This window comes from Sinohyriopsis cumingii, chromosome 4 (assembly GCF_028554795.1).
Source record: "Sinohyriopsis cumingii isolate HCF-2022 chromosome 4, ASM2855479v2, whole genome shotgun sequence".
Lineage (NCBI taxonomy): Eukaryota > Metazoa > Mollusca > Bivalvia > Unionida > Unionidae > Sinohyriopsis > Sinohyriopsis cumingii.
Window position 1 is genome coordinate 92,705,281 of NC_142964.1, and position 25,310 is coordinate 92,730,590.

General features: G+C 36.6%; 1 protein-coding gene across 1 annotated transcript in view; it reads right to left on the bottom strand.

Annotated features, from left to right (window-relative positions):
* Positions 1 to 21,609, bottom strand: part of LOC149801683 (protein disulfide-isomerase A3-like) — a 37,315-nt gene extending 15,706 nt beyond the window's left edge. The window contains exons 1-5 of the mRNA XM_089956832.1: positions 21,381 to 21,609; positions 15,577 to 15,792; positions 7,263 to 7,356; positions 2,684 to 2,771; positions 654 to 768 (exon numbers count right to left, since the gene is read on the bottom strand). Of these exons, the coding sequence (XP_089812958.1) occupies positions 654 to 768; positions 2,684 to 2,771; positions 7,263 to 7,356; positions 15,577 to 15,792; positions 21,381 to 21,609 (742 nt within the window). The remainder of the gene's footprint in view (positions 1 to 653; positions 769 to 2,683; positions 2,772 to 7,262; positions 7,357 to 15,576; positions 15,793 to 21,380) is intronic.
* Positions 21,610 to 25,310: the final 3,701 nt, after the last annotated feature.

Here is a 25,310-nt window from a genome sequence, read left to right on the forward strand (position 1 = left end):
ATTTTGACTGTTATTTTGAAAGAGATAGAGATGTCTGTATCGATATTTGTGTAACTAATGCATAAACTTCTAATGTAATAAGTTAATCATTAAAATAATGATGAATATTAACTGTGAAAATATTCTAAAGAAAATGTTTGACAGGCTGGTAGTTGATAATATTATGGCTTTTTCGTGTTTTCCTTAAACTTTAAAATTAATGATTAGTTTCAACATGTCTTTAGTCCATTAGTCTACCACTCATGTCGTCATCAATAAAATGGTATATTCGATCATTTTATATCGAAATACGCTTGGTAAATTCCAAAAAGCGCCTAAGAATAAAAAGCAATACAAACAAAAACAAATCTTTTCTAGAGATAAATCTCTAAATGTAGAGAAGTTACATAAAGACATATTGCGCAAAATATGTACTAAATGCGCACATGAATTAATCAAAATTTTATCAGATTTTGTTTGCAAGAAGTTATTTCCTGCAGTTTCAGATATACGCTTTGATAACTTGATAATATTAATTTGGTAAAATAATTTTTTATGGATTAAAGTTTCTATTTATACAGACCTTAAATAGTTTTAGCAATACAAATGTCAAAATATTAGACGAATTAAAATTAAAAAGATAAGAGAAACGGTAACACTTTCTGCCTCTCTACCTGTGGTAACTTCGCCGTTATAATCCTCTGCATCACCGTTTCTAAACACTTTAAAAGTGGGATAGTTCTGAACACCAAATTGTTCACAGGTTGCAGTATCTACAGTACAGTCCACCTATAAAACAATAATTCAACATGTAATGATATGTATCGATAGTCCACCTACAGAACAAGGATTGAATATGTGACGAATAATCATTCAACATCTAATGATATGTCTTAACAGTACATTCCACCTATAGAACAATGGTTCAACATGTGAGGATGTGTATGGATATAATATTCCACATATAGAAAATGATTCAACATAATTACTGACCAGTCTTCGGGGATCCTATTTGTATTTTAGACAAAAAAAAACAATTTTGCATTATATCATATCATCAATCTACATATACAACAATGACAAATTGAACATTTGGATGAACACCGACATTATCTAGGAGTTATATTGCAGAGAATGCTGTAAACAACTGTAGTTTATTAACTGTGCCTCCTCGGTTTAATAGAACCAGCTTTCTCATTTACGTATTTTACGTAGTCAAATAAATCAATACAGCAAAGTGAAAGTCACCAGAATACAAGGTCTTTTCTACCAGCTAGGTTAGAGATATTACCTATATACCCAGAAGGTCAATCATACAGAGCTGAGCAAAGTTACATTTTGTAATATCGTGACGTGGTCAACATTTCCTTAGAGACAAAACTTAACAAACGATTATCAAGCAGAATAACCGATCATCATTGGAAACAAATCAAATGATTCACACTAAACATTCCTAACATTCCTTGTTGTGGCCTATAATATCTGGCAACAACCGATCGACACGAAATAAAATCTTTGCAAAGATTGAATTAAATACATTAAATGATGTGGGTCACATTTAACCGTTTTCAGTAAATGCATAATGCTTAAACTCCACAATGAAGATGTGATTACTACTACAGTTGCCATACAATGCATCTCTGCATCATCACTCACATAAGAGAACAATTCCATTTCGATCTTAGTGGCAGTACAGAATACAGAATACTTTAGAAAATTAAGTATTGTAACAAGGAGGAATAACAATCCAGTTTTACTACAGTTACATGGAACTGTAATGTATAATAAAGGATAAGGAAATACAAAATGAATATATACGCGGTGCAAACTGAATGCAAACGAAACTATATATTCGAGTTAAACAAATGAAACATATATATGTAAAACATTAAGTAATGAATTTTGAGCAAAACTAAAGCGAAATGAAAGTGCAGGATATGATTGATATTTAGGATACTCATGATTAATACATTGACAATAAGACACATTTTTGTCATTACAGTCTCTTTTTTTAAATAATAAATGTCATAGATACCATTGACAATAATTACCTATGTACTATAAATCAGTAGTGATTTTAAATGTAGTTGAGGGTATAATTTTTATTTATTTGTACATTGACCAATATATTTTAACTGTATGCATTTTTATTTCAATAGGGTAAACAGAAACCATAATTTCAATTCGATAGTATTGAAAATGGAAGTGTTGAAAAGTAATATAATATAACGAAAATAACAGGAAGCAATCAATGGAATCAATACACAGAATTTGCTACTGGCAGAAGGAGCGACAATATCAAATTATAGCATAATATATCTTATGGTGGAAACATAAAGATTAGCTTACATATAAGTGTCGAACTGTTACATTTCTATTTGTGTAACAAAGCAAACGAAATCTTCAGTTTCAGTGTATGCGTCGTAAAGTATGTTTGCATTTCTCACAGTGACTACGAGCCCCACAAACACCAGTTACCTTGATAAAATAAACAGTTACACACCACGCAAAGACCTGCCTCGCTGCAATTGAAGAGAACTAAACGCTTCAGTGGAAAATAAAAGCTCACGCCGGACTGGTGATGCTAGTGTTAAAAGGCATACAAAAATGATGACAAACAAACGTGCTTTAGTGTAACATAGTACAAGGAAAGTGTCAAAGAGGTCCAATATTTTTTTTTTATATTTAGGAAAATAGTATTTACCTTGATGAGAGGAATTGGCGGGTCATTGTCTTTCAGTATTCTTGCGGCTGCTTCATACGTTGGATCTAGTTCTTTACATTCCTCAGACCTATAGTAGAGACAAGGTTGAGATTAGAAACTGTATGTTGCATATGTCCTTAGTAAGAGTTGCCCATGCCAGTATATATCAAAGGAACAGCAGTGGTTTTCTCCATGCTAAATGGTGTATCATGCCATTAACTAGACGACCAGTAAAGTACTTAAATCGTAAATGGAGTCAAGATTGCAAAGTACTTTCTTTTGTTCTTATATAAGCTATATGTGGCTAAATGCGTCCACAGTTTAATATTCCTTGCAATGAATTAACAATCGGGACACGATTCAAACGGAGCAAGTTCGTCATCTTGTATTTTGTCGTAGGAGCAGAATGGTTGCTATGAAACTTTCTCTCTTATTCGTCGTGATTAAATAAAAGGGAACGATAATTCTAAGTCCCTTTGCAAATATAATATTAGACCCATCGGGTCACAAAAGATCCTATAACACAATTGCAGTCAATCCGATTAATCTGCAACAATATACGCCCAACGCATCAATGTTTAAAGAAAAGCGACATTTTACTTTGCAATTATTAGACAAATATATCTTGAAACATTTATATGATGGGCCTTGCCCCCCCCCCCCCCCCAACTACAATACGCATAAATTGGATCATTCACAAAAATTACAAATTGAAAATATTGCAGCTTACCATGCACGAAAAGGACCGAAAGTAAAACAATCAGTTCAGATTAGGAGCGAATTTGACTACTCTGAGTCCTAAGCGATAGTCCCACCTATTCAGCGTTAAACACAGTGTCATTTTTAAACAGGTGTTGGGAAGATTACTCATTATATTTTAATTTAGTTCTGTGTTTTTCGGAGCAATAACGGTATAGATCTGCTCCTTGTTAATAACAAAACCATTTAATTTGGGAATTTAATCTGTGCAATGGGATATATTAATGTGTGTGTGTGTGTGTGTGAGAGAGAGAGAGAGAGAGAGAGAGAGATAGAGCGCGAACCAATGGATATCTCCACATTCAGATCATACTCTTTTGGTGCATTAGATGAAAAGATATAAGCTTCATTTCGGGTGGGTCTCTGTTACGTTTGTGTGGGCAGCAATGATGAGGAAACGTGACGAAAATATTACATGAATATTCATGATATATTTGTGCGTGTCTAAATTCGTTCGCTTGGGCTAGCGTTCGGTTAAATATCACCAAAATATAAACAAGATGCTTTAAATTAGTGAGGATCTATGTTCGACGGATTATCAGCCGAGGAAAAAGGCTTCACTGGCGAAACACATATATATCGACGATTGTACCGAGGACAGTGACTCGTAAATGAAACCTGAAACTAGATGAAAGGTAAAAATTGTTTAAATAATATTGGAAATATGGATTTATCATAAATCTTTAGGAAATACGATGAATATATCAATTATGTTTAACGTTTTAATTACACTTAAATGTGCAATATCTATATATGTGTTCTTCATGCTAGTCGTGTATTGAAATGGCTGGCAAATAGTAATATGTAGTACTGAGTGTTATATAAAACCCAGAGATACACACTACTCTCAGAAGCCAAATATTTCAAAACACATTGTGCATACTTATACTTGGCGTGTTTATACATTTGTGACAGCTTCTATACACGTAAATGATACCAAACGTAACAGCGCATCGTCGGCCTTTGATTAGTCCAAATATTCGCCTTACTAAGTTGTAAAGTGTCATGTAAGTAATACATAAGCTGGGCCTATATCTAGACAATACATTGGAAAAACCTTAAGTCTGATCAGCATTAACAGACGGGTCCCGCTATAACTATATTTTACAAGCATTTCGACATTATCTTCGTTAGCAAAAAAATAAAAGGCACAACATTCTTTAACCTTAGAGGAAGCGCACATACATATAGAGAGTGAGAACAACACATGGACATATCTTAATTCACAATCGAACTGCATTCCCGTATGCGTAGATTTAAACTATATTTGGGTAGTCGCGTGCATCATCTTTGTGGTCAGTACTGTCGTTTGAATGTCTGAAAATAATTCATGAAAATGCATGATACATTTGTGCCTGTTTATAAGTTTAATTTGATTTGTTTACCGTCTGGTCAAATATTGACGCAGTATTAATACCTTTAAAAATTATAATCTTTTCTCAAAGGATAATCAGCGGCAATCATAATAATAAAACTTCATTGGCAAAGCAAACTTATATGAAATAAAACCTAATAAAAGACAAAATGGATTGATGATGGAAATATAGATATTCATAAAAGTTTAGAAAAATACCATTAATTTACAAATTAACTTTAACTTATTTTAAATTGCACTTAGATGTTTGACATCATTATTAGTTTCAGAAGTAAGATTTTATAGAGCAAATGTTGCTTTTATATTTGAATGAACAAGAGATACTAGGTAAAGAATATATTCCATTACTGAAACTGTTCAGTCCAATCATAATTAACAGCACCATGTAACATTTATCGATTAAGACAGCTGATCAAAGTATTTTTAGTTCACCTTTTCCTGCAGCTGGGATATTGTACTATGCCAAATTCTAATGAATGTACCATTTTGTCATTTAATGTTTGACTTGTGTAAATACTAAATTAAATGCAATTTATTTTCAATACTTCCTCCTTTTGATATTTACCGCTAAAATAACCTTAAGACTAGTAGGACACAGAAACCAGTATTATCTTTAAAGGTTCAAAACTTTAAAAGATACGTCGCATTTTACCCTTTAAAAGGAAAATATTTTAAACACGGACGAATTAACCGTCTTCATATTGATTACTCAGGTTGCTCAAGCCATCTTTATAATAGATATGTGAACTTATTACGGCGCGAAGAATTCAGCTACAGCCCAGTCATGTGTTTGACCTTTGGATGCAACCTCACTTTTGGAATACGGTAATTCATCACCAGCAAATAGTTGCGAAATAAAATTTGCTGAATAAACTATACGTTTCATGCTTGTATGGGCGTGGTTCCAAGTTTGTGTGAGCTTCTATTCACTTAAATGTTACCTAACTAGTGTCATATCATTGCGATGACACCTTCTGATTGGTCCACAAATTACTCCCTACTGAGTTGTAACGTCTTGTAAAAGCTGGGCATAAGACTAGACAACAAACTTAAAAGGCTTAAATTTCACTTACGATAACACGAAGGGTTACGCAATCAATACGCTTTTTAAATCAAGAGTCTTTCGAAACTCTCTTGTTAAGAAACAAACACAAATTTATTTATTCTTAAAAGAAGAAGTAGAAGGACTGTGATTAGGACTTTTGTTTAACGTAGTTTTAACAATTTTTGAGTCATATCGCAACGATGTCTGCAGTGTGGCAGTTTATAATGATGTCTAGCACTGGGGCATCATGCCGCAGGCATGTAGCACGATGTCCCACCCAGTCACATTATCCTGACACCAGGCCGACTAGAACCCACGACCTCCCGCATCCGAGGCGGACGCTCTAAAAACTAGGCCACCGGTGCGGGTAGAGGTAGAAGGATATATATATATATATATATATATATATATATATATATATATATATATATATATATATATATATATATATATATATATATATATATATAGATAGATAGATAGATAGATAGATAGATAGATAGTCAGAGAGAAAGAGAGTGAGCGAGAAAGCGAGAGAGAGTGAGAGAGAGACAGACAGACAGAGAAAGAGAAACAGAGAGATCAAAATTGAAGATTCAGTTGGGTACTTTCGTGTTCCGTCATAGTGGTTAGTATTTACGTGTGTAAAATCCTAAATTAATTCATAAATATTCTTGATACGTTTATCAATGCGACTATGTTTCTTTAGCTTTGGTTACCTATGGTAAAATAGCACCTCATTTTCAATATGGTGTCTTTAATGAATGAAAGTCTATTTTCGAAGGATTTTCAGTCCGGGAATAATAAGAAAAAATACATTGGCTAAGGAACCACAAATTGTATCCAGGTTAATTCCTCTTATATGAAATCTCCCACTGAATTGAAGGCAAAGCAGTTGAAATAATTTTGGAAATATGGATGTTTCATAAATGATTAGCAAATACAATTAAATTACACACTGCCTTTCACTTCTTTTAAATTGAACTGAGATGTTTGACATTGCTAGTTTAAAATATACAATAACCCAGCAACTAGTAAGAGCAAGAAATCAGTATTCTGTTAAAAAGCTCAAAACGTAGCATTACGTTTCAAGCTCCCCTTTAAAAGGAAAATATATTGAAAACTAAATAATGTCCTGTCTTCAAATTGATATATATATCTTATGGATGCTAATTTTCTTTTCCTTGTTCTTAAACAGCCATCTTCATTATCCATATATGTGCTCCTCGTGTTAATCGTGTATTGAAATGGCGGAAAATAGTACTAAGAAATATTGAGTCTTAAATAACTCCTACGTGACTATCCATAAAGGAAATGACATAAATGTTTTACTTAAACAATACAGTTTTGGTGTGACAAAAGAAACCCAGGATATTTTTACAAGAAGTATGAGAGCTTACCAAGGTGCGAAGAATTCAACCAGAGCCAAGTCATGTGTCAGAATCTTGGATGCAAAGTCACTGTTGGAATACTGTAAAACATCACCAGCAAATACTAGCGAAATAAAACTTGTTAAACAAAGTAAAAGTGTCATGCTTGTACGTGTGTGTTCCAAGTTTGTGACAGCTTCTCGTCTTATATGCTACCTAGGGATGACAATATGAATGCGTTGTCGGTTTCTGATTGGTCCAATCATTCTTCCTTACTGAGCTGTACAATCTGGCATAAGTTCGAAATATTCTGGGCCTAAGGCTAGACAACTAAATATATCTGCTTAAGTCTGACCTGCTACGAACAGGTCACACAGAAAATACGTTTCTCGACTCACGGATGCAAAAATATAAGTTTCATTTGATTGGTCGTTTGTTACGTCCTAATCGACAGTAATGACGGGTGAAAGGTCCGAAAATAATTCGTGGCCATTCATGATACATTTGTGCCTATGTATAGTTTTCTTGGCTTGGGTTACCGTCCTGTCAAATATCTCAACATTATCAATATGGTGTCTTCAAATAGTGATCTTGGCAAAGCAAACATACTGGCGACTGTACCCATGTTAATGCTTATTATATGAAAACTAAGTCTCAATTAAAGACATTCATAGTTTCAATAATGTTAGAAATATGGAATATCATAAATGTTTAGCAAAAACATTAATTTACAGACAACCTTAAATTGCAGTTAAATTCCATTTATGTGTTAGACTTTGTTAGTTTCAGAAGTAAATTTATTCTTCAGAAAACGTTGCCTTTAAATTTGAATAAACAATGATTACTATGCAAAGAATATATTCGCTTACAGAAATATTTCAGTTCAATCTCAAACAACAGCACCATTTAAAATGCACGGGTTTCATCAGTATGTCAATTGGTCAAAGTATTTTATTTTAATTTTTTCTTGCAGCTAGTGGTCTATTTGTATCAACGTTTGATTTGTGCAATTATTAAATTAAATGCATATTTCTAATCAGTATAGCCTTTGTCACTGAACATTTCAATAACCCTACAAATAGTAGTAGACAAACTCAGTATTATTTTTCCAAGGCTAAAAACTTTTAATTACTTTTCATTATTCCATTAAAAAGAAATATATATCAAAAGGGAAGACAAATTGATATGAATCTTATGGAAGCGAGTTTTCATTTCTTTTTGCTTAAACAATCATGTTCAATATCTATATATGTGCTCTTCGTGGTAGTCGTGTATTGACATGTCGGCAAAATGTAACATGAAACCATCAGTATTATATAAGTATTTGTTCCTAGTCGTTACACACAAACTTCTGGAATAGTTTTGAACAGGGAATATAGTCATCAATATATGGACATAAATCATAATGACCGTTTGCTATATTGATTCATAAAGATAAAATGGCATCATTACAATAGGTAGGTGACAAGTGTCGAATTGTTTGTGAGTGATAAAGCGTATTTATTGCATGACCCGTCGTGTTGCGGCGGATCAGACGTAAACATTTTCGCAAGTTCTAAGGCCAAGCTGAGGTAGTACTTATACGAGACTCTACCAATCCAGTGGGGTTGCATTATTGGACCAATCGGAAGCAGACAACTCCTTGATTTCTTCCTCTTTAGCTTGTTAATTCTTAAGGGGGCAGGGGCCAGTTTCTATGTATAAAGTTAATGCCGCAATTAGTGACCTAATATATAAAATCATAACAAATCAAATACACAAGTGACATCACAATTTTCCATAGTTTTGGATACCTATATTACAACAAAGCATACGATTAGTATTCACTTGACCAGGGAAGTTAAACGTAGATCATAACAGACGTTGATGCACTCCAAACTCAAATTTGTACCTGCATTTTTCATATATGAAGGTCGTTTTTGACACCATGTGATGATCACAGCGAAAACAATCCCTTTTCGTAGATGACAATTCGGCAAAATAATGTGTACTAAACAGGCTGATGTAATTGAAAATAGTTGTCATCCAAGCCGTTGTTTTAGATATTCTACTTGACCCAAACCAATGCGTTTACTGCTATGGGAGGCAAGGTCTTCTTCCTAGCCAACTATTGGTATTTCAATAGCAACAAACGGCAGAGTAACTTTGGAATGTGTACATGCCTGACATAGATTTCAAGAGCAACTCATGCCCGAAACACCTAGGTCAGAAATATATATATATATTTAAATAGTAAACAACAATAGCTGAAAGAGTAACATCTAGGGGCCAATTTAGGATACTGGACCCTGTCACCATAAAAGAGTTGTCACAATCAAGGAAACACATGTGTACAAGCATGAAGTTTTTTTTATTAGTAAACAAGTTATATTTCTCTAGTATTTGCAAATGATGTTTACGTTATTCAAACAGATACAGATTCTTGGAGCTAAATGTGAGAGCTGAGCACCAAGTGGGGACCAAAAGTGGTGTACCTACCCCAAAACAAGTACGACTGCTACCCCCACTATAGCTACTACCCCTCCATGAGAGCCACATGTCAGCACTCTCATAAGCGAGAAGGAGAAGACACTGGATCGCTGGGCGGAACACTTTGACTATGTTCGCAACAAACCCTCTTCTATCAACGATGAAGCGATCAACCGTCTACCCCAAGTGGAGATCAACACGAGATAGGCTGACACTCCAACAGTGCTCGAAATTCACAAGCCCACTGAGCTCCTCTGTAGTGGAAAAGCTCCAGGAACCCACACCATTCCAGCTGAGATCTACATGTCTGGTGGGCCCAACCTAGTAGGAAAACTAACATAAATGTTATTTGGGATGTGGAAGCATAAACGCATACACCAGGAATTCGAAGATGCATCCATCGTCCGCATTCACAAACGCAAATGCAATCGTAAATCCTGCGACAAGCATAGAGGAGTCGCCCCTGCATCAGAGGCAAGATCCTCGCCAGGCGACTGCTGACTGTTGAACAGATTCACAGGGCACCTTGATCATGGCCTACTGTTAGAAAGTCAGTTTGACCTCAGAAAGGAGAGAGGCACCATCGATATGATTTTTGATGCTAGGCAGATGCAAGAAAAGTGTCTTGGACAGGCACCTATCACGTTCACCGCAAAGTTGTACATCTTCAGTATTTAGCAGTCAACATTGCTATAAAAGGAGATCTGGTACAAAATATTCCTTTCATCAAAGGGAAATTCACGGTGAAACTCTATTTTCGAAAACGATTTTCTTACGACTGGTAAGTCATGTATCCAGTGTACCGAGGCGTCGATCGTCAGCGCGAACATGGTTTAGGAGATATGTTGAAATCGGTCTTTCGTTCGGTGGCTCCTGTTGTGGTGACACGAGGATACCACGCATTGAAAGATGCCGCTTTGACGCACGGTAAAGAATTTCTCCAAAATGTCATCATCGACAAACAAAACCCTAAGCTGTCTTGAGAGCAGGCAAAAATGTCTTAGGCCAAACCGGCAAATACATTCTGGGTCGGTGACAAACTATAATAAATGCCTTGGACATTACTGAGTCAGACATTCCTGCTTCCCTGACGCCATATCAAGGAAAACGCAGAAAGAGACGACGAAAACAGCGCTTCAGAAGCCTTGACACTGATAACATTAGAAAGACAAAGAATAGAATAACCGTCCCAGACTTTGACGATTTGGATTATTAAAAAGTCACAGAAATAAATAAAATGATGCGCCGAGAGTCTAGCGCATGTTCCAAGTCGGAACTGGATCTGTTTGCCATGCCACCAACCATGATGACGATACAAGGAACCCAAAAGGTCGAATTTCATCCCGTCTGCTCTTTGACGGAATCATCTCGCATCGAGTATGAAATCAAAGGACAGCCTGACGATAGCATCGATCTGAAAAGTAGTTACTTGTATTTGAAAGTCAAAGTGATAAAAATGTACAACACCACTCCAGGAACCAATGCTAGAGTAACTCACGTCAACAATTTAATGTATTCCTTGTTTAGCGGAGTGGATTTGTACTTGAATAACAAACTCCTAAGCATTAGCATGGATACTTACCCTTACCGAGAGTACCTGGAAAATCTCTTGACGTACGAAAATGAGGTCAAGAGAAATCATCTGGATGATTGCTTGGTATGGAAACCTGACAGAGTGGGTAAGAACAAGTTTAACGACACAGCAAATGCAGCAGATGATGACGAAGATCATCACAATGTGGCCTTTAACAACCGTCGAAAGGAAATCCTGCAAGGACGTAGTTAAGAACTGTTGGATCATTTGCATTTGGACATGTGGTTGCAATGCAATAATTGCTGCACGGGGTGGATATCAGCAAGTGACTGAATCGTAGTATTACCGCTTTCCATTTGACGGCTAATTTGCAGAGTACAAAACCATCAGTATCTGGACGACGCATGGAGTCTCATCTCGGAAGAAGCCCTATTGCATCAGTGGTATAAAGACTTGCGTGATCATTCCGCTCCTCCATTGATGCCCCTACAGATCCATCCCATCGAAGCTCTCTTGGCTTAGAGTGCGGAGACGAAACGAAGAAACGGTTACATGTCAGACATTTTCAAGCAAACAGTCAGGATTGAATGGATAACGTATCATTACCTGTAAACACAAACAAGAAAAAAACAAAAAAAAAAACACAACCTATGGATATCTGGGAACTTAATTGCCTTCTGAACCACAGTTCGTACACTTCTTTTTGGAATCGTGAAATGTGTGAAAAAGATGAACTGCCTCTTCGCAAGATTCAAGACTATGAAGCTTATGTCATCAAAACGGACGACAGTCATCTTCCAGAAACACACAGGGTAGCTGCCTACTTTCCTAAACTTTCGTATGGGTTACCACATTTGGAAGACGACATCATCGACTTTATGAGAAGAAATGCCCAGACGACACGATTCAATAATGTGAAATTACAAGGCAAAGATTCCATGGTGTGTGGACAATATTGTATGTATTTTCTTCATCAACGCAGTCTTGGATATTCTTTAGAACATTTAGTGACATAATTTGATCGTCACTCTTCCAGAAACGATAACAAAGTAGATCGATGGTTTTGTGACCATTATGGTTATAGTTTATCTTTCGATAGGAAACGTAGTGCACATCAATGGCACACTGACTTTCCGTTTCTGGACGTCTAGCTTTACTTCGCAACGTTGTCAACCTTCTCAAAAAGAGATTTATATATGAAATATGTTTGTTTGTTTGTTTTCTTGTTAATTCTTAAATGTTGTTTGCATTTGGACATGTGGTTGCAATGCAATAATTGCTTCACGGGGTGGATATCAGCAAGTGACTGAATCGTAGTAGTGCCGCTTGTGATCAGAATGGCCTCAGTTTTATCATCATTGCTTTAAACATGAGTGAAAATAGTCGCACCACACACTCATGCTTCTTAGCTGGATTGAAATGTCCCAGCTGCATGGATCATACTTAAAGTACCACGATCAGAGCACACCTCCCCGCTGCTCTGTACCCTACACTGGCTATCCATTCGATCCAGAATCAAACACAAAATTTGTTCTCTGTGCTACATTTCAGTGTTGAACGCTAGTCCAACATACCTATCCGATCTCACCCATGTGTACACACCAGCAAGATACTTACACTCCTCTTCTGACAATCGTATACTCATTATTCCCACTATGAAAACAAAGTCATATGGACAGCGTTCTTTTGCATATTCACAGCATGCTTTTTATTTTTTGATGTTTTTCTAATTTCATGGTGTTTGTTTTTGCAATAACATTATTATATGTTTTTTATCTTAAAGGTGTTGTCTAATGTTGTAAAGACCTTAGAGCTTCTAAAGATTAGGCGCTATGCAAAGTCATTATTATTATTACTATTATTATTATTATTATTATTATTATTATTATTACATGCTCCAAGAGAGCGAAAATCACTATAATTTAACTGATGATGATGGTGATGAAGAAGTCTGACTATCATTCAGTACTTAGTAACCGAACAGAGCGGCCGTGGGTTTAGCCGCTCTCAAGAAGAGGCTGACCCAATTACTCGATACTAGTTTGCTAATCTCATGCGCGTGACCCACTGCCAAATCCAAAATCCAACCACAACAACAACAAAACATATACAGGAATCCGCAGCCCGCCAAGGAGCCCGCCAAGCAGTTTCGACCTGCATAAGTGGTCCAACAGCCCGCTATCCAGCCCGCCAAGCTGTTTCGACATGCAGAAGAGGACTAGCATCCCGCCAAGCGGAAACCTTTATTACGTTACACACCATAATTTCACCAAAGTTAGTCAGGGAATTTAAGGTAAATCAATTATTGGTATTAAGCCTTTTGTATACATCTATTTGTGCTGTTTGAAAATCACCATTCTTTCTATCTCTTGCTCTTAATCTTTTAACAAATACCTTATTGCAATTGTTTATAATTGTCAACTTGTAGTAAATACATAGATAGAACAGACCCACCATATTACGGTCACACTCTCGATAGTTACTAGATCTCAGATTAAGATGAACACAAATAGATACACAATAAGGAAAGCCAAAAACTTGCTAAAGAAAATTATCAAGCTCAACAACTCCAATGTAAGCAGTCCAGACATTTCAGGCAAAATTGGCGAAAATAAAGCAAGCAATGGCACCAGTAGCAGGTTCATTCCAAATACCAGACCAGACTGCCCTCTTAATTTCCATACAATCCTTGGTCATTTTACTTCCAATCCTATTGCATGTCTAGTTGTAGAGCGGCCATTGGATGTTGGGAGTCGCATCTGGGGTCAACAAACATCTAGAACGGGACGGAATTAACGAACTGTCCCAAATTTCCCAAATATCCCAGGGTTGCCGGACCTTTCTAATTTTTTGCTGGATTTCATTACAACAGACAGAACCCTGACCGCCCGTCTTACGTAATTGATCCACACACACTCTTACCCGCTACTCCACAACTGACTCACACTTATCAAAATCCGCGCAGTTATCCTCACACACTAACTTGACTCCAAATTATATTAAATATAGGAAATATTAAAGATCAAGAAAGGCAAAACACTCCTAAATGGAATACCTAAGGCCAACTAAACAACAGTAGAAACAAGCAAGCCAGCAACAATAATCATAAAACCAACGAAAACTACAATCAAACCACAAAGAAAGAATCGGCATCGACCCAGGCAACAAGAGGAAATAAAAACGTAAATGAAGGGACCACCCATCATACCAAACCGAATATCCAGATAGAAGGGGAGACAAAAACGCAAATAGGCAAGAACACAACATAGAATTTCCCGTATTCATCAACAACAACAGCTCCAAACAACTGAACATAAGCACATCTAGTATATCGTAATTCCTAACCAAATCCCACGATGGAGTCTTTGAAATTATCCGACCTAAAACCAACTACATCATAGTCAGATGCAGCACATCAAAACAATTTGTCAATTATGTGGAACTAAAACAAAAAGGACCAACTAAAGTGAATGTCACAAGACACAAAGCACTCACCAAAAGAACCCCAAATACCATACCACAGGCCTGCACAAAGACTGAGAAAAAGAAGGATAAACCCAATGCCACTCCAAAAAGCAGCAGTCCACAAAAATCAAAGACTGGTTATAAATCAAATACGACTTACCAAAAAGGATATCAAACTACATCAAACATTCAACCTTTTTAAGTAACAACGACATTGCATTGGAATTAACAAACCGGGAGCCGACATAACAGGTCCCTCCAGTTTAAATCAAGCAAAGGACACCCGACCAACATTATCTTACTCGATTTTATTTCAACTACACCACTCCTAGTCTATTTTGATGGGCACTTCTACCCGATACTGCCATATACCATCAACCCACGATTCTGTAGCCACTTCAAATCATGGGGACATCAAGCCAACAGCTGCAAAAACAAAAAGGGATGTGACACTTGAGGCGGAAATCATAGCAGCAAATGCACATGCACTGGACAAACATGTGCTAACCGCAACGGCCCACATCACCCGATCTCCAAAGATTGCCCTCACACGAAAATGAAGAGACCATTATAAGACTCATGATTGAAATAATTTGGCAAAAGCAAATGCGAAAACCGTTCTGCTATCGAATCCCCCAAAGCAGGAAAAGAAGTTCAAACCACACAACCTGCTATATGGTTCTGGTGCTCTGTAGCCGATGTGGGTTAACTCAGGTTTGTTTAGGGCGTTTTTGGCTGCTTGATCTGCACTTTTGTTCCTTGGGTTGTTAATGTGAGATGGGACCCCCAAGAATTGTAACGTTTGACCTTGACTTTTCATGTTGTTAATTATCAAGTAGGTTTCTCTAAGAAAGTTGTCACGTCCCTTAGAGTTACCTGTTTCAAGTGTTCTGAGTACTATAAGTGAGTCCCTTACTATTAGTATTTTCTGGATTTCCTGTTTGTGTGCTATATTTACTGCTTCGAGTATGGCCCAGAAGTTTGCTGTGTATAGTGAACATTTGTCTGGGAGTCGGTATCCTATTTCATTCTTCATTTCCGGTATGGTTAGTTCTGCAGCAGTTTTGTCTGGGTTATTTGATTTAGACCCGTCTGTGTATATTTTGACAGTCTGTGTATGAGTTGTCCAATATATCGAGGATGTTTTATCTTATTTCTAATGGAAATTCTTCTTTGCATCCGAATGATGTTGCTACAGTGTTGACCGTTGGTTTGTCCCTTGACCATGGGGCTAGGTCCGGATATCGTATTGGTTCTGCGTAGGGATAATCGAGTTGTAGTTCTTTGCATAATGTATGGATAATATTTCCAGATGGCCGGAGCGGGACGAGTCTCCGGCTAGTGGGATATTGTACTTGTCGATGATGTTTCTTGTTGGATGGCTTCAATTATGTATCGACCTTCTGGCGGCGTATTTAAGTATAAATTCTTCTCTCCCTAGTCTTAGTGGTGTTTCACCTGTAAGGATTTATAGATCTTCTTTTGATGTGTTTTTGAGTCTACCTGTGCATTTTTGTAATGCTTTTGATTGGATTCTATCAGGGCGTTTTAGTAATGCTGGTTTAGCCGATGTGTAGATTTGGCATCCATAGTCCATTTTAGATCTAATTAGGGTTCTGTACAGCGTCACCAACGTGCCTTGGTCTACACCAAATTGTGAGCCGTTCATTTTTTCAAAAGATTTAGGTCTCCACAGCATTTCCGTATTAGGTCTGTTATGTGATGGTTCCATGTAAGCTGTTGATCATAATACATGCCTAAAACGTCTGCGAATCTTCAAATTTCATTTGTTAGCCTTGGATATATAGGTTGGGTGGTTCTATTTTATAGCCCTTATGGGTGGGGGATAGAATTCCAGTTGTTTTCTCTTTGATAGATTAAACACCCATTAATCGGCTCCTTATGCCGATGTTGTGTAGGTTATCTTGTAGTAATGTTAGTAGTTGTTGGCTGTGTGGGTTGCCTGCTTTCCATAGACCATTGTCGTCAGCAAATTGTGATAGGTCTATTTTTCTGAGATTGGTGGAACATTCTAGATGGTTTATCATAATGTTGAATAGGGTCGGACTCATTACACTTCATTGTGGGGTGCCGTTCTCTAGCACGTGTTCATCTTAATACTGAGCTCCTATTCTGGTTATGATGTGTCTATCTTTTAAAAATGTTTGTATCCATTTATGCATGTTGCCACTGATTCAATAACGGTTCAATTTGGTAATGAGACCATCAGTCCAGACTGAGTCAAAGGCTTTCTCAAGGTCTAGGAAAATACCTACGAAGTCTATATCGTTTTTCCTTTTAGAATTAAAGGTTAGTTTGATACTAGACTCAAGCCTTATTAGTTGATCTCAAGTGAATATTTTATTTTGGAAGCCACTTTGGTTTTGTGAGAAGATTATTACTTTCAAGGTGATGTATAAGTCTGTTGTTGATCATCGTTTCCATCAACTTGCATGTTTTATATGTAAGGAATATCGGTCTGCAGACTATTTCAGTGGGATCCTTGTCTGCCTTGGGGATATGGATGACTATAGCCTGTTTCCACTTTAGGGGGATTCGTCCAGTATGCCATGATTGATTTATCAAGTTTAGCGTGACTTGTTCCATATTTGCTGGTGTATTCTTATATATCTCGTATCCGAGGTTGTCTTCCCCCGGGGAGGTGGATCTTTTTAATATATATCTAATTGCTGTTTTCCATTCGTCCAAGCTGTATGGGTTATTTAATCGATGTTCATTGGATCCAATTCGGTAAATAGGTGCGAATATTTACACTCTGTTGTTTTTCTATGTGCTTGGAATTTAGCTGTGTGGTTATTGTTTTTACTCGTTCCAGCGAAGTGTATTGCTAGCTTTTTAGCTTTGTCTTTTTCAGTTGTTGCACTTTTAATGTTTGGAATGCTGTTACTATTTGCGCCTCGCATTGCTTTTAGTTTCTTCCAAACTTGTTTCGAATTACTTTGATTAATTTCAACGGTAGAGCAATATTTTTGCCAATATATGTCCTTTTGCTTTTTTAATAATGTTCTTTAGTTGTTTAGCTATTGTTTTATAATCAGTTGAAAGACCTGTGTGGCGAAATTTGTTAAGGGCTTTCTTTTATTCCTTGATTTTGTTTGTGCAGTCGTCGTTCCACCAAGATACTGGTTGTTTATTGATAGCAGCATTTTTGGTACCAGTGGTGGGTATACTTTGAGTGGCGGCTGTGTTGATTTTTTCAAGGATATTTTTAATATATACGTCGATGTGGTTGTCCCGTATGCTGGCTATAGTCACTCCGGTAAGTAAAGAGTTAAATGAGTGCCAATTGGCTTTATCTAGTCTCCATTGGGAGACTTTAGATGACGTAGTAACATGGGTAACAAAATTTATAGTGATAATAATGGGAAACTGGTCGCTGCCCAACGTGGTATCTCCATATACTTCCCATTTAGACATAGATGCTAGTTTAGTTGTGCAGATTGTTAAATCAATTGCAGATATTGAACCGTCTTCTGGTGAAATTCTGGTTTTTGTACGATCCTTAAATATAACCAGATTTGTGTTGGTGGTCCGTTCTTCGACCAGTTTGCCTCTTTTGTTTAAGTGCTTTCCTCTCTATCTTTTTATATGGGCTTTAAAATCGCCGCATATCATATACTCTTTTGTTGTGCTGATAAGTTGAGCATAATTGAGAGGGGAGACGCTATATGGTTTGCCGGGTCGTAAATATTAAAACTTTCAAAGATGAATTGCCCGGTATGGACGAGTATTGGTTGATACTCAAGGGTAGTAGGTTTATTCCGGTCATTAGTGGTTATGGGGTGTTGCTGAAATGATGTATTCGGGAGTAAATCGCTGACAAAGATGGCCACCCACCTTTTTTTATTTTCTTTCATTGCGAAGTTACTGGCTGAGTAGCCCGGGATATTTGGTATGTTTTAAGTTTGTTGATGGATAAGTGTTTCTTGAATTAGTATCAGATCTGGTTTAATTTTGGTTTTTGTATTTTGATCATTAATATTGGTTTATTGGTGTTTAATACCCAACTATTCCTTTGCCAGATTATTATATTTTTTTCTAGTTGTGTCCATTTATGTTGCTAGGTTTTATTGATGTAGATTCTTATAATTTCAAATCAGTGTTTGGTTTGGAGGTGTTTTTCCAATAAGTCCGATAGTAACATAAAGAATTGAATACAAGGTATGTGGTGGTTTCGAAAGACATTGGTCATCCCCACAATGAGGTCCTTTAAATAGTGAATAATTATATTTTGGATGAATTCATCATGTTGTGGCGTACTTTTGTTACTTGCATTGCTTTTTATCCCCGCTACTTGCATTGCCTGGTCGAAGTGGATTTGTGATCTCCGATTTGGACTGATTTCGAGCTTCTTATCTAATTTGACTTTTTTTATTATTAATGATGTTATCTGGAGCCACTTGTTTTGGTTTAGTTTCTACATGTGTTTGGTTTGTGTTTGAGGGCAGACGGGTGGTTTTAGTTCTCAGCTGGTTTATCGTGTATGTAAGGGCTTCGGTATGGATACGTTTAGAATTTTCCTCCATTATAGCAAAATGCCTCAGTTGCGTTGATGATGAAGACGTTAGGCATGAGGCATGTTTTCAACATATGCCCGAAAATTGACGAACAAAGAATAAAATTGATTAATACTCTTAAATCAATTAATTCGCCATATACCTACCCCGAACACCTCCACCAATTTAACCCAAACCCCAACCAGACGATTGATGCCATGTGGATTTTCCTTAAGGAAATTGACACAATCATTAATTTATAAGCCTAATTACATACCTCCACACCTAGACTGACCGAAATTTTAATGAGTGCATAAGGAATAGAAACTGAATAATATCAATAATATAATTAATTAAATAAATATACATTATATACCACGCACGGCCGCCGGGCTGTAAGCTACCACTCTTAGTGCGGGTGGGTGAGTAAGTGTGGACTGGATTAGCATACGGTTTACTATCCAATCGGGGCCAGTACCTTCAGTGCGCGGGCCAATGCTACACCTGCACCTATCACCTACCTCAGGTCATGAGCTGTCCAGATGTTTAGGCCATTGGACGGTGTAATGGGTGGCTTATTATTATGACTTAACTTACTACTAACAACTTTTGCTACTATTTCTATTCTATTACTATTTCACTGCTTTTACTTAAAGCATGATGAATCACAATAAAAAGTAGTGATTACAAATAGCCTACAACATTAAACATATAAGGAGGCTTAAATACCAGCCATCAGGACCCGCTGCACAAGGCGGCAACAAAAGGATTATAAATTTAGAAAGTTAAAAATAATACCCCCAACTTATACCAATAAGGTGGCCAAAATCTCAAGCCATCAGGACCAGTTACACAATGTGGCATCAATATATATATAATTAAGAAGTAGGACCCAAAATAGTGAACTATAAGGGGACTAAAAATCCAGTCATCAGCCCCCCATCCCCGAACATGATGGAAATAATAATTATTATCTTAGAAATCCCAAATCAAAATAACGCAACGCAGTCTGACTCTCCATTGATAACTCATCCTTCTATGAAGATGTGATCAAGACTAGCCAAGCTGACAGAAGCTCACGTGAATTTACATCGTGTCATGCAAAATCTGATACCGAAGCCTGAAGAGATAGAGAATTTCATAATGTTGAAGGTGAATGAAAACTTGATACAAGAGCTCTTCACAGAGGAAATCAAGAAAGAAATGGAAGGATAAACGGCGTAGTACAGACTTCAGAAGCAGAGAGAACAACAGCAACAGCAGTAGGAATCAGACAGTGGTTTTCTCGACTACCGTATAAACACAAAAAAATCTCCTTCTCTTTCAGAAGAAGCAGACCCTATTTTGATGTAAAGCTTGTCAACATACGAGTACGCAATCTTAACCAATAAAAGATTCACATATCTCCTCGTCCACAAAAACAGCCTTTTTCAGGGCTTCCTAATACACTAGAAAAGAGATATCAATTCAATAGCCAATGGCATATTAGTAAATTAAAACATAACATTGCATACAATTAAAAATATGTTAATAAAATATATTATGTTGGGGATCCTTTTTAGAAAAGATATAGAGAAATATTAAGTAGATAGGTATAATGGAAGAAAGAGAAAATGGAAACAAGTTTCAAAACACAAATGCACAAGTTAATTTGACAAATGAAAACACATCAATTCGTTAGGTATGCCTTACACAAACACGATGAAATCGCCTTGACTTTCTCGCTGTACCTATCGATTGCCACGCTTTCTAACACCACATGATCTTTTTAGGTAGACGATCTATCAAATAATGTTTATGTTCGATCAGACATTTCATAACTTCGGTTTTGCCTGAACCACTAGGTCCAGCAATTAACATATTAAAGCGATGGCGAAAATACAAGGCCTCCCATATGGTACGATCTAAGTGTTCGCCGATGACTTTGAAAGTGTATGAATATGGAACAGAAATAGTAGAGGTAGCCATAGTGCAAGGAAGATCACCTTTGACACGAAAACAGACAAGACAAGAGTTTTGTTTTGTTTTTTTTCTTTTCAGGACATGTTAATTTTAAAATGGAACATCACGAAAGACAAAAATGCATAAAAGTCAAAGGGTTAAGTACAGTAATAGAAAACACATCAAACACGGTCAAAGTAGAATATCAACAAGTAACTGTACAACACTTGTTTGGAAACCATGATGTCATAGGGACAGTGTGTAATGTTCTTAGAGTCTCTATATCGGGGACAGTCACATAGGTGTCATCCAGGAATGGTCTTTCGGGAATGTCCATGACACTCATGTCCTGAAGGGATTGGTTGTCCTTGGTGACGGGTTCTTCTAAGACAGGTTTAAAAGTGAATGTGTTCCCTGGACGCATGAATTGAGGATCACAATGTTTTGACATAATTGGCATTCATACTCACCTGTCCAGTGAGGGTGTAAGTCACAAGCTACATCGTCATACACATATTCATTACCTAAATGTAGACGAATCTTTTTTCCCATACATTTGGTATACCAGGTCCAGAGCTTTGAACAATTCCACACTGATTCATGTTTCCGTCAAGGCCCTTTCTTCTTTGGTGTGCTGACAAGGCTCGTCTTGGTTCCGCGTTTAGGCAAGAGTACGGCACAAGGGAAACATCAGTTTTCCTTGCCAATGATGAGGTAAAACGGGATGGTACAAGTAGGTTGGAGGCAAAACGTTGCATTTAATCAAGCCTGTGTATTGTCGAATGTTGGCCAGATCGATGTGTTCTGTCAGCAATTGTAGGTGCCCTGTAATATACCGATGATATCGTCAGATTTACAAGTGATGATAGTAATTTTTACAGTTTTTAAATTATTACAATCATTTGACCAAGATTTTGTTTTTATATTTTCAATACGTGCACCTATTTAATATTTTGTTATGAGACTTTGAAAAATAAAATATTGTTGGCTTGGTTAACCCTGAATCACATAGGTTGGACCAATAAATATAGTAAGAAAGTTTTATAATAATATGTAGATGACCTCAATACATTTTTAGTATGTTACAGAAAAGTTTCCAATTGTTTTATTGCTTTACGGTTGGGGTCATTTTGAGAGAAAATATAGACTATATACCTGAGGGTGGAGTATATGGTCATTTCAGGCCGAACCTTAGAAGTATATCCTGTACATATTTGTATAAACTGTCTATATACACAACCGTTGGCTATATAGGTACTTTTAGATGAATATAGTAACTTACGTTTATAGATTTGGTACAGGTTGTAGTTAGTCCTCAAATGAAAGACCTCGACCTGATATTTATACAGGGTCCAGCACAGGCACTTTATTTATGTTAACTGGTAAGTGTACGCATTAGCTTCCCTTAAATCAAGTGCCTACGGGCTCGAGTTATTACATTGCATGACCAGGGGTGTGGTGTATGCATACAGCAAAAGAAACATACCGTAAATAAAATACTTTGCGTGCTGCAAGAGGTGATAGCGAAACATACCAATTTCTAAGTGAGAACAATCGAATATCAATAGTCGTACCAAAATATCCTTGCCTCTGAGCGCAAAGAATATATTTGTATGAATTTTACAATAAGGCCCTAGCTACACACCTTTTTAAAACCCATTTACATTGTACAACATTTCACAAAAGAAGCCACAGCACATTACTTAAAGTTTCACTTACTATTTTCCCACAAAATAATTAATTTTGATCGACATAATTGTATTATAACAGCACAAAGAAATCATCCGAACACTAACTTGTTTACACTGATATAGTACCATTGGCCAAAGTTGACAAATACTCGTACCTTTCGAACCTTAGTCAAAAGTATAACAAGGGACCAGTCTAACCGCATACAACATCAAGTCTAAACTGAATGTATAATACATGATTTCTTGTACCAAGTTTCAAACTGAGAATTAAATCATGTAAAGCCTTCACATTACTCAATGCAGCGATCTGATATCAAGATTAACTTCATATTTTGTCTCTTACTATACAAAAGTGAGCAGTTAATGAAGGACACATTTATAAAAAGCTACATCATATCTACGTTCAGTGCCGACTATTTCAGTAACTAATGGGTGCAATTATATAGAAGTTGATTTTGATTACACATACATTCAAATGTCTTTTACTTACTTCATTTAAATCTTCATACACATTTATTCCTTCCTTGTACACGCCCAGACACATATATGTGACGGTATCAATGTTATAGTAGTATGGCCTTTTTTGCCGAGGTCAACCTAAAGGTGTCATCCATAAGAACCCTTTGTTGCGCACTGTGTAGTCACAGTGAAAGCAAAATGTAGGTATTGAACAATATTCGTGCTAACCTGGTATGTAATGGTAAATCCAACGTTCTCTCTATTTTGACCCTGTTTAATACCATGCTACTATTGTGAAATTCCATAACAACCAATGAGTTTCCAGGACATTTTGATCATAATTTAGATACTGAGCAATGTATACTCATGATTGAAGAGACTATTGGTAACCTATATAAGCAATAAAGTTTAGAAGAACAATCAATCTTGAATAAAAGGTGAATACATACGCCTACAAGGCTATATACCAACATTCAAATAGCTGATATGAGGGTGAACAGACCACCTTTTTAAAAAGCCCATACGCTAAAATAAAGCTTCCAACAAAAATGAAAATGTAAGATATATAACGCCAAAAGAAAGACTTCTAACCGACAGAGGTCTCTCTAAATGGGTTATTTTACCTTTCATACTTGTGCGTTTGCATCTCGTTTACATACGCGAACGTTCACTCTTGGACGTCACCTTCCTTGCTGCTATATGTGTCGCTTTATTAAATCATTATTATATCAATAATAACGTAAACTAAGGAAACTCATACATCTAAAATAGCAATAATCAAAGAAAAAAATTCACAAATTTGTTTGAAATGGTCTACCGTGCAATAAAGATTGTGACAGGAAAGGTCTGGTGCGAGACGGTGTCATCGCAGTATTTTGAGGAGTTTTTGTCACTTGGTATTTTTTTTCCTTGAGGATATGTTTTGCAACACTAAACTTTGCATCAGCCGCATGTGGTTTCCATAGAACAAACAGCAAAACACACGCACTATGTTACTGAACATAAGCTCATGTAAAAGTCTTATTCCAACCCATTTATAGATGTCTTTTCAAAGTAAATTAGATACCAAACATTTACTCAAGGAGGAGGGTAGAGAAGAACAACAAAGATGGACTGCTTTGAGTTTTCATTCAAAACAGGATCATTTATTTTTGTATTCATGTACGTTTTACCTTTCCAACTAAAATTAGAAACAAGTGCGTTTCCAAACAAATCAGACAGCCTAGTGGTCTAAATCGCTCACTGTTATGGATCACTGCCAACTCACCTCTGTCTGCGTCGGCTCCTAGTCTCAGACTCGGAAAGTGTGGGTATGCGAGATAGCATGCTGTTAGCTTATCATGGGTCGGTGGTTCTTTCTTGGGATTTCCCAGGTTTTTCCTCCACCATTTATACTGACCACCAAGTATAGCCTTAATTGTGCTGAAAAATTGAATTAAACACCGTAACAACAATAAAACAACAAATGAGATTATTCTTTCAAGTTATTTCCAAGTCAGTGTTTTTTCTCCAAAAGAATCACAAGTTTCCCAATCAAAATTAAATGGATAACGCCAACCACTTACTGAGCAGAACATTCGATTAGGTAGAAGTGAATTAATACAATGTCAGCAAAATGTTTGGTTTAGATCAACCAGTGCTGTTTAATATGATTTGAATATGGGTACTAGCTGCATATAGATGATGTTAACAGCTGATGCATAATAGTGTCCAGAATGATTCTCCTCAGTATTGTATTGGTAGAGTAAATGGTTATAAGACTTCATACAGAGAACACAGTCTGATTACGGGAAAATATGGGGTCAAATGTCAAAGCTCCAAAAATGATATTTCCATCCGAAGAAGTCTAAACATAAAGCTCTCTTAATACCACACAATGTAAAATAGTCCACATTTATTTGTTTCTTTGTTGCAAACGGAAGCTGGCAGTGGATGCACCGATAACACAATACACCACAACGTCAGACAAAGACGATTGGCTAAGAAGTCACTTGCAATTTAC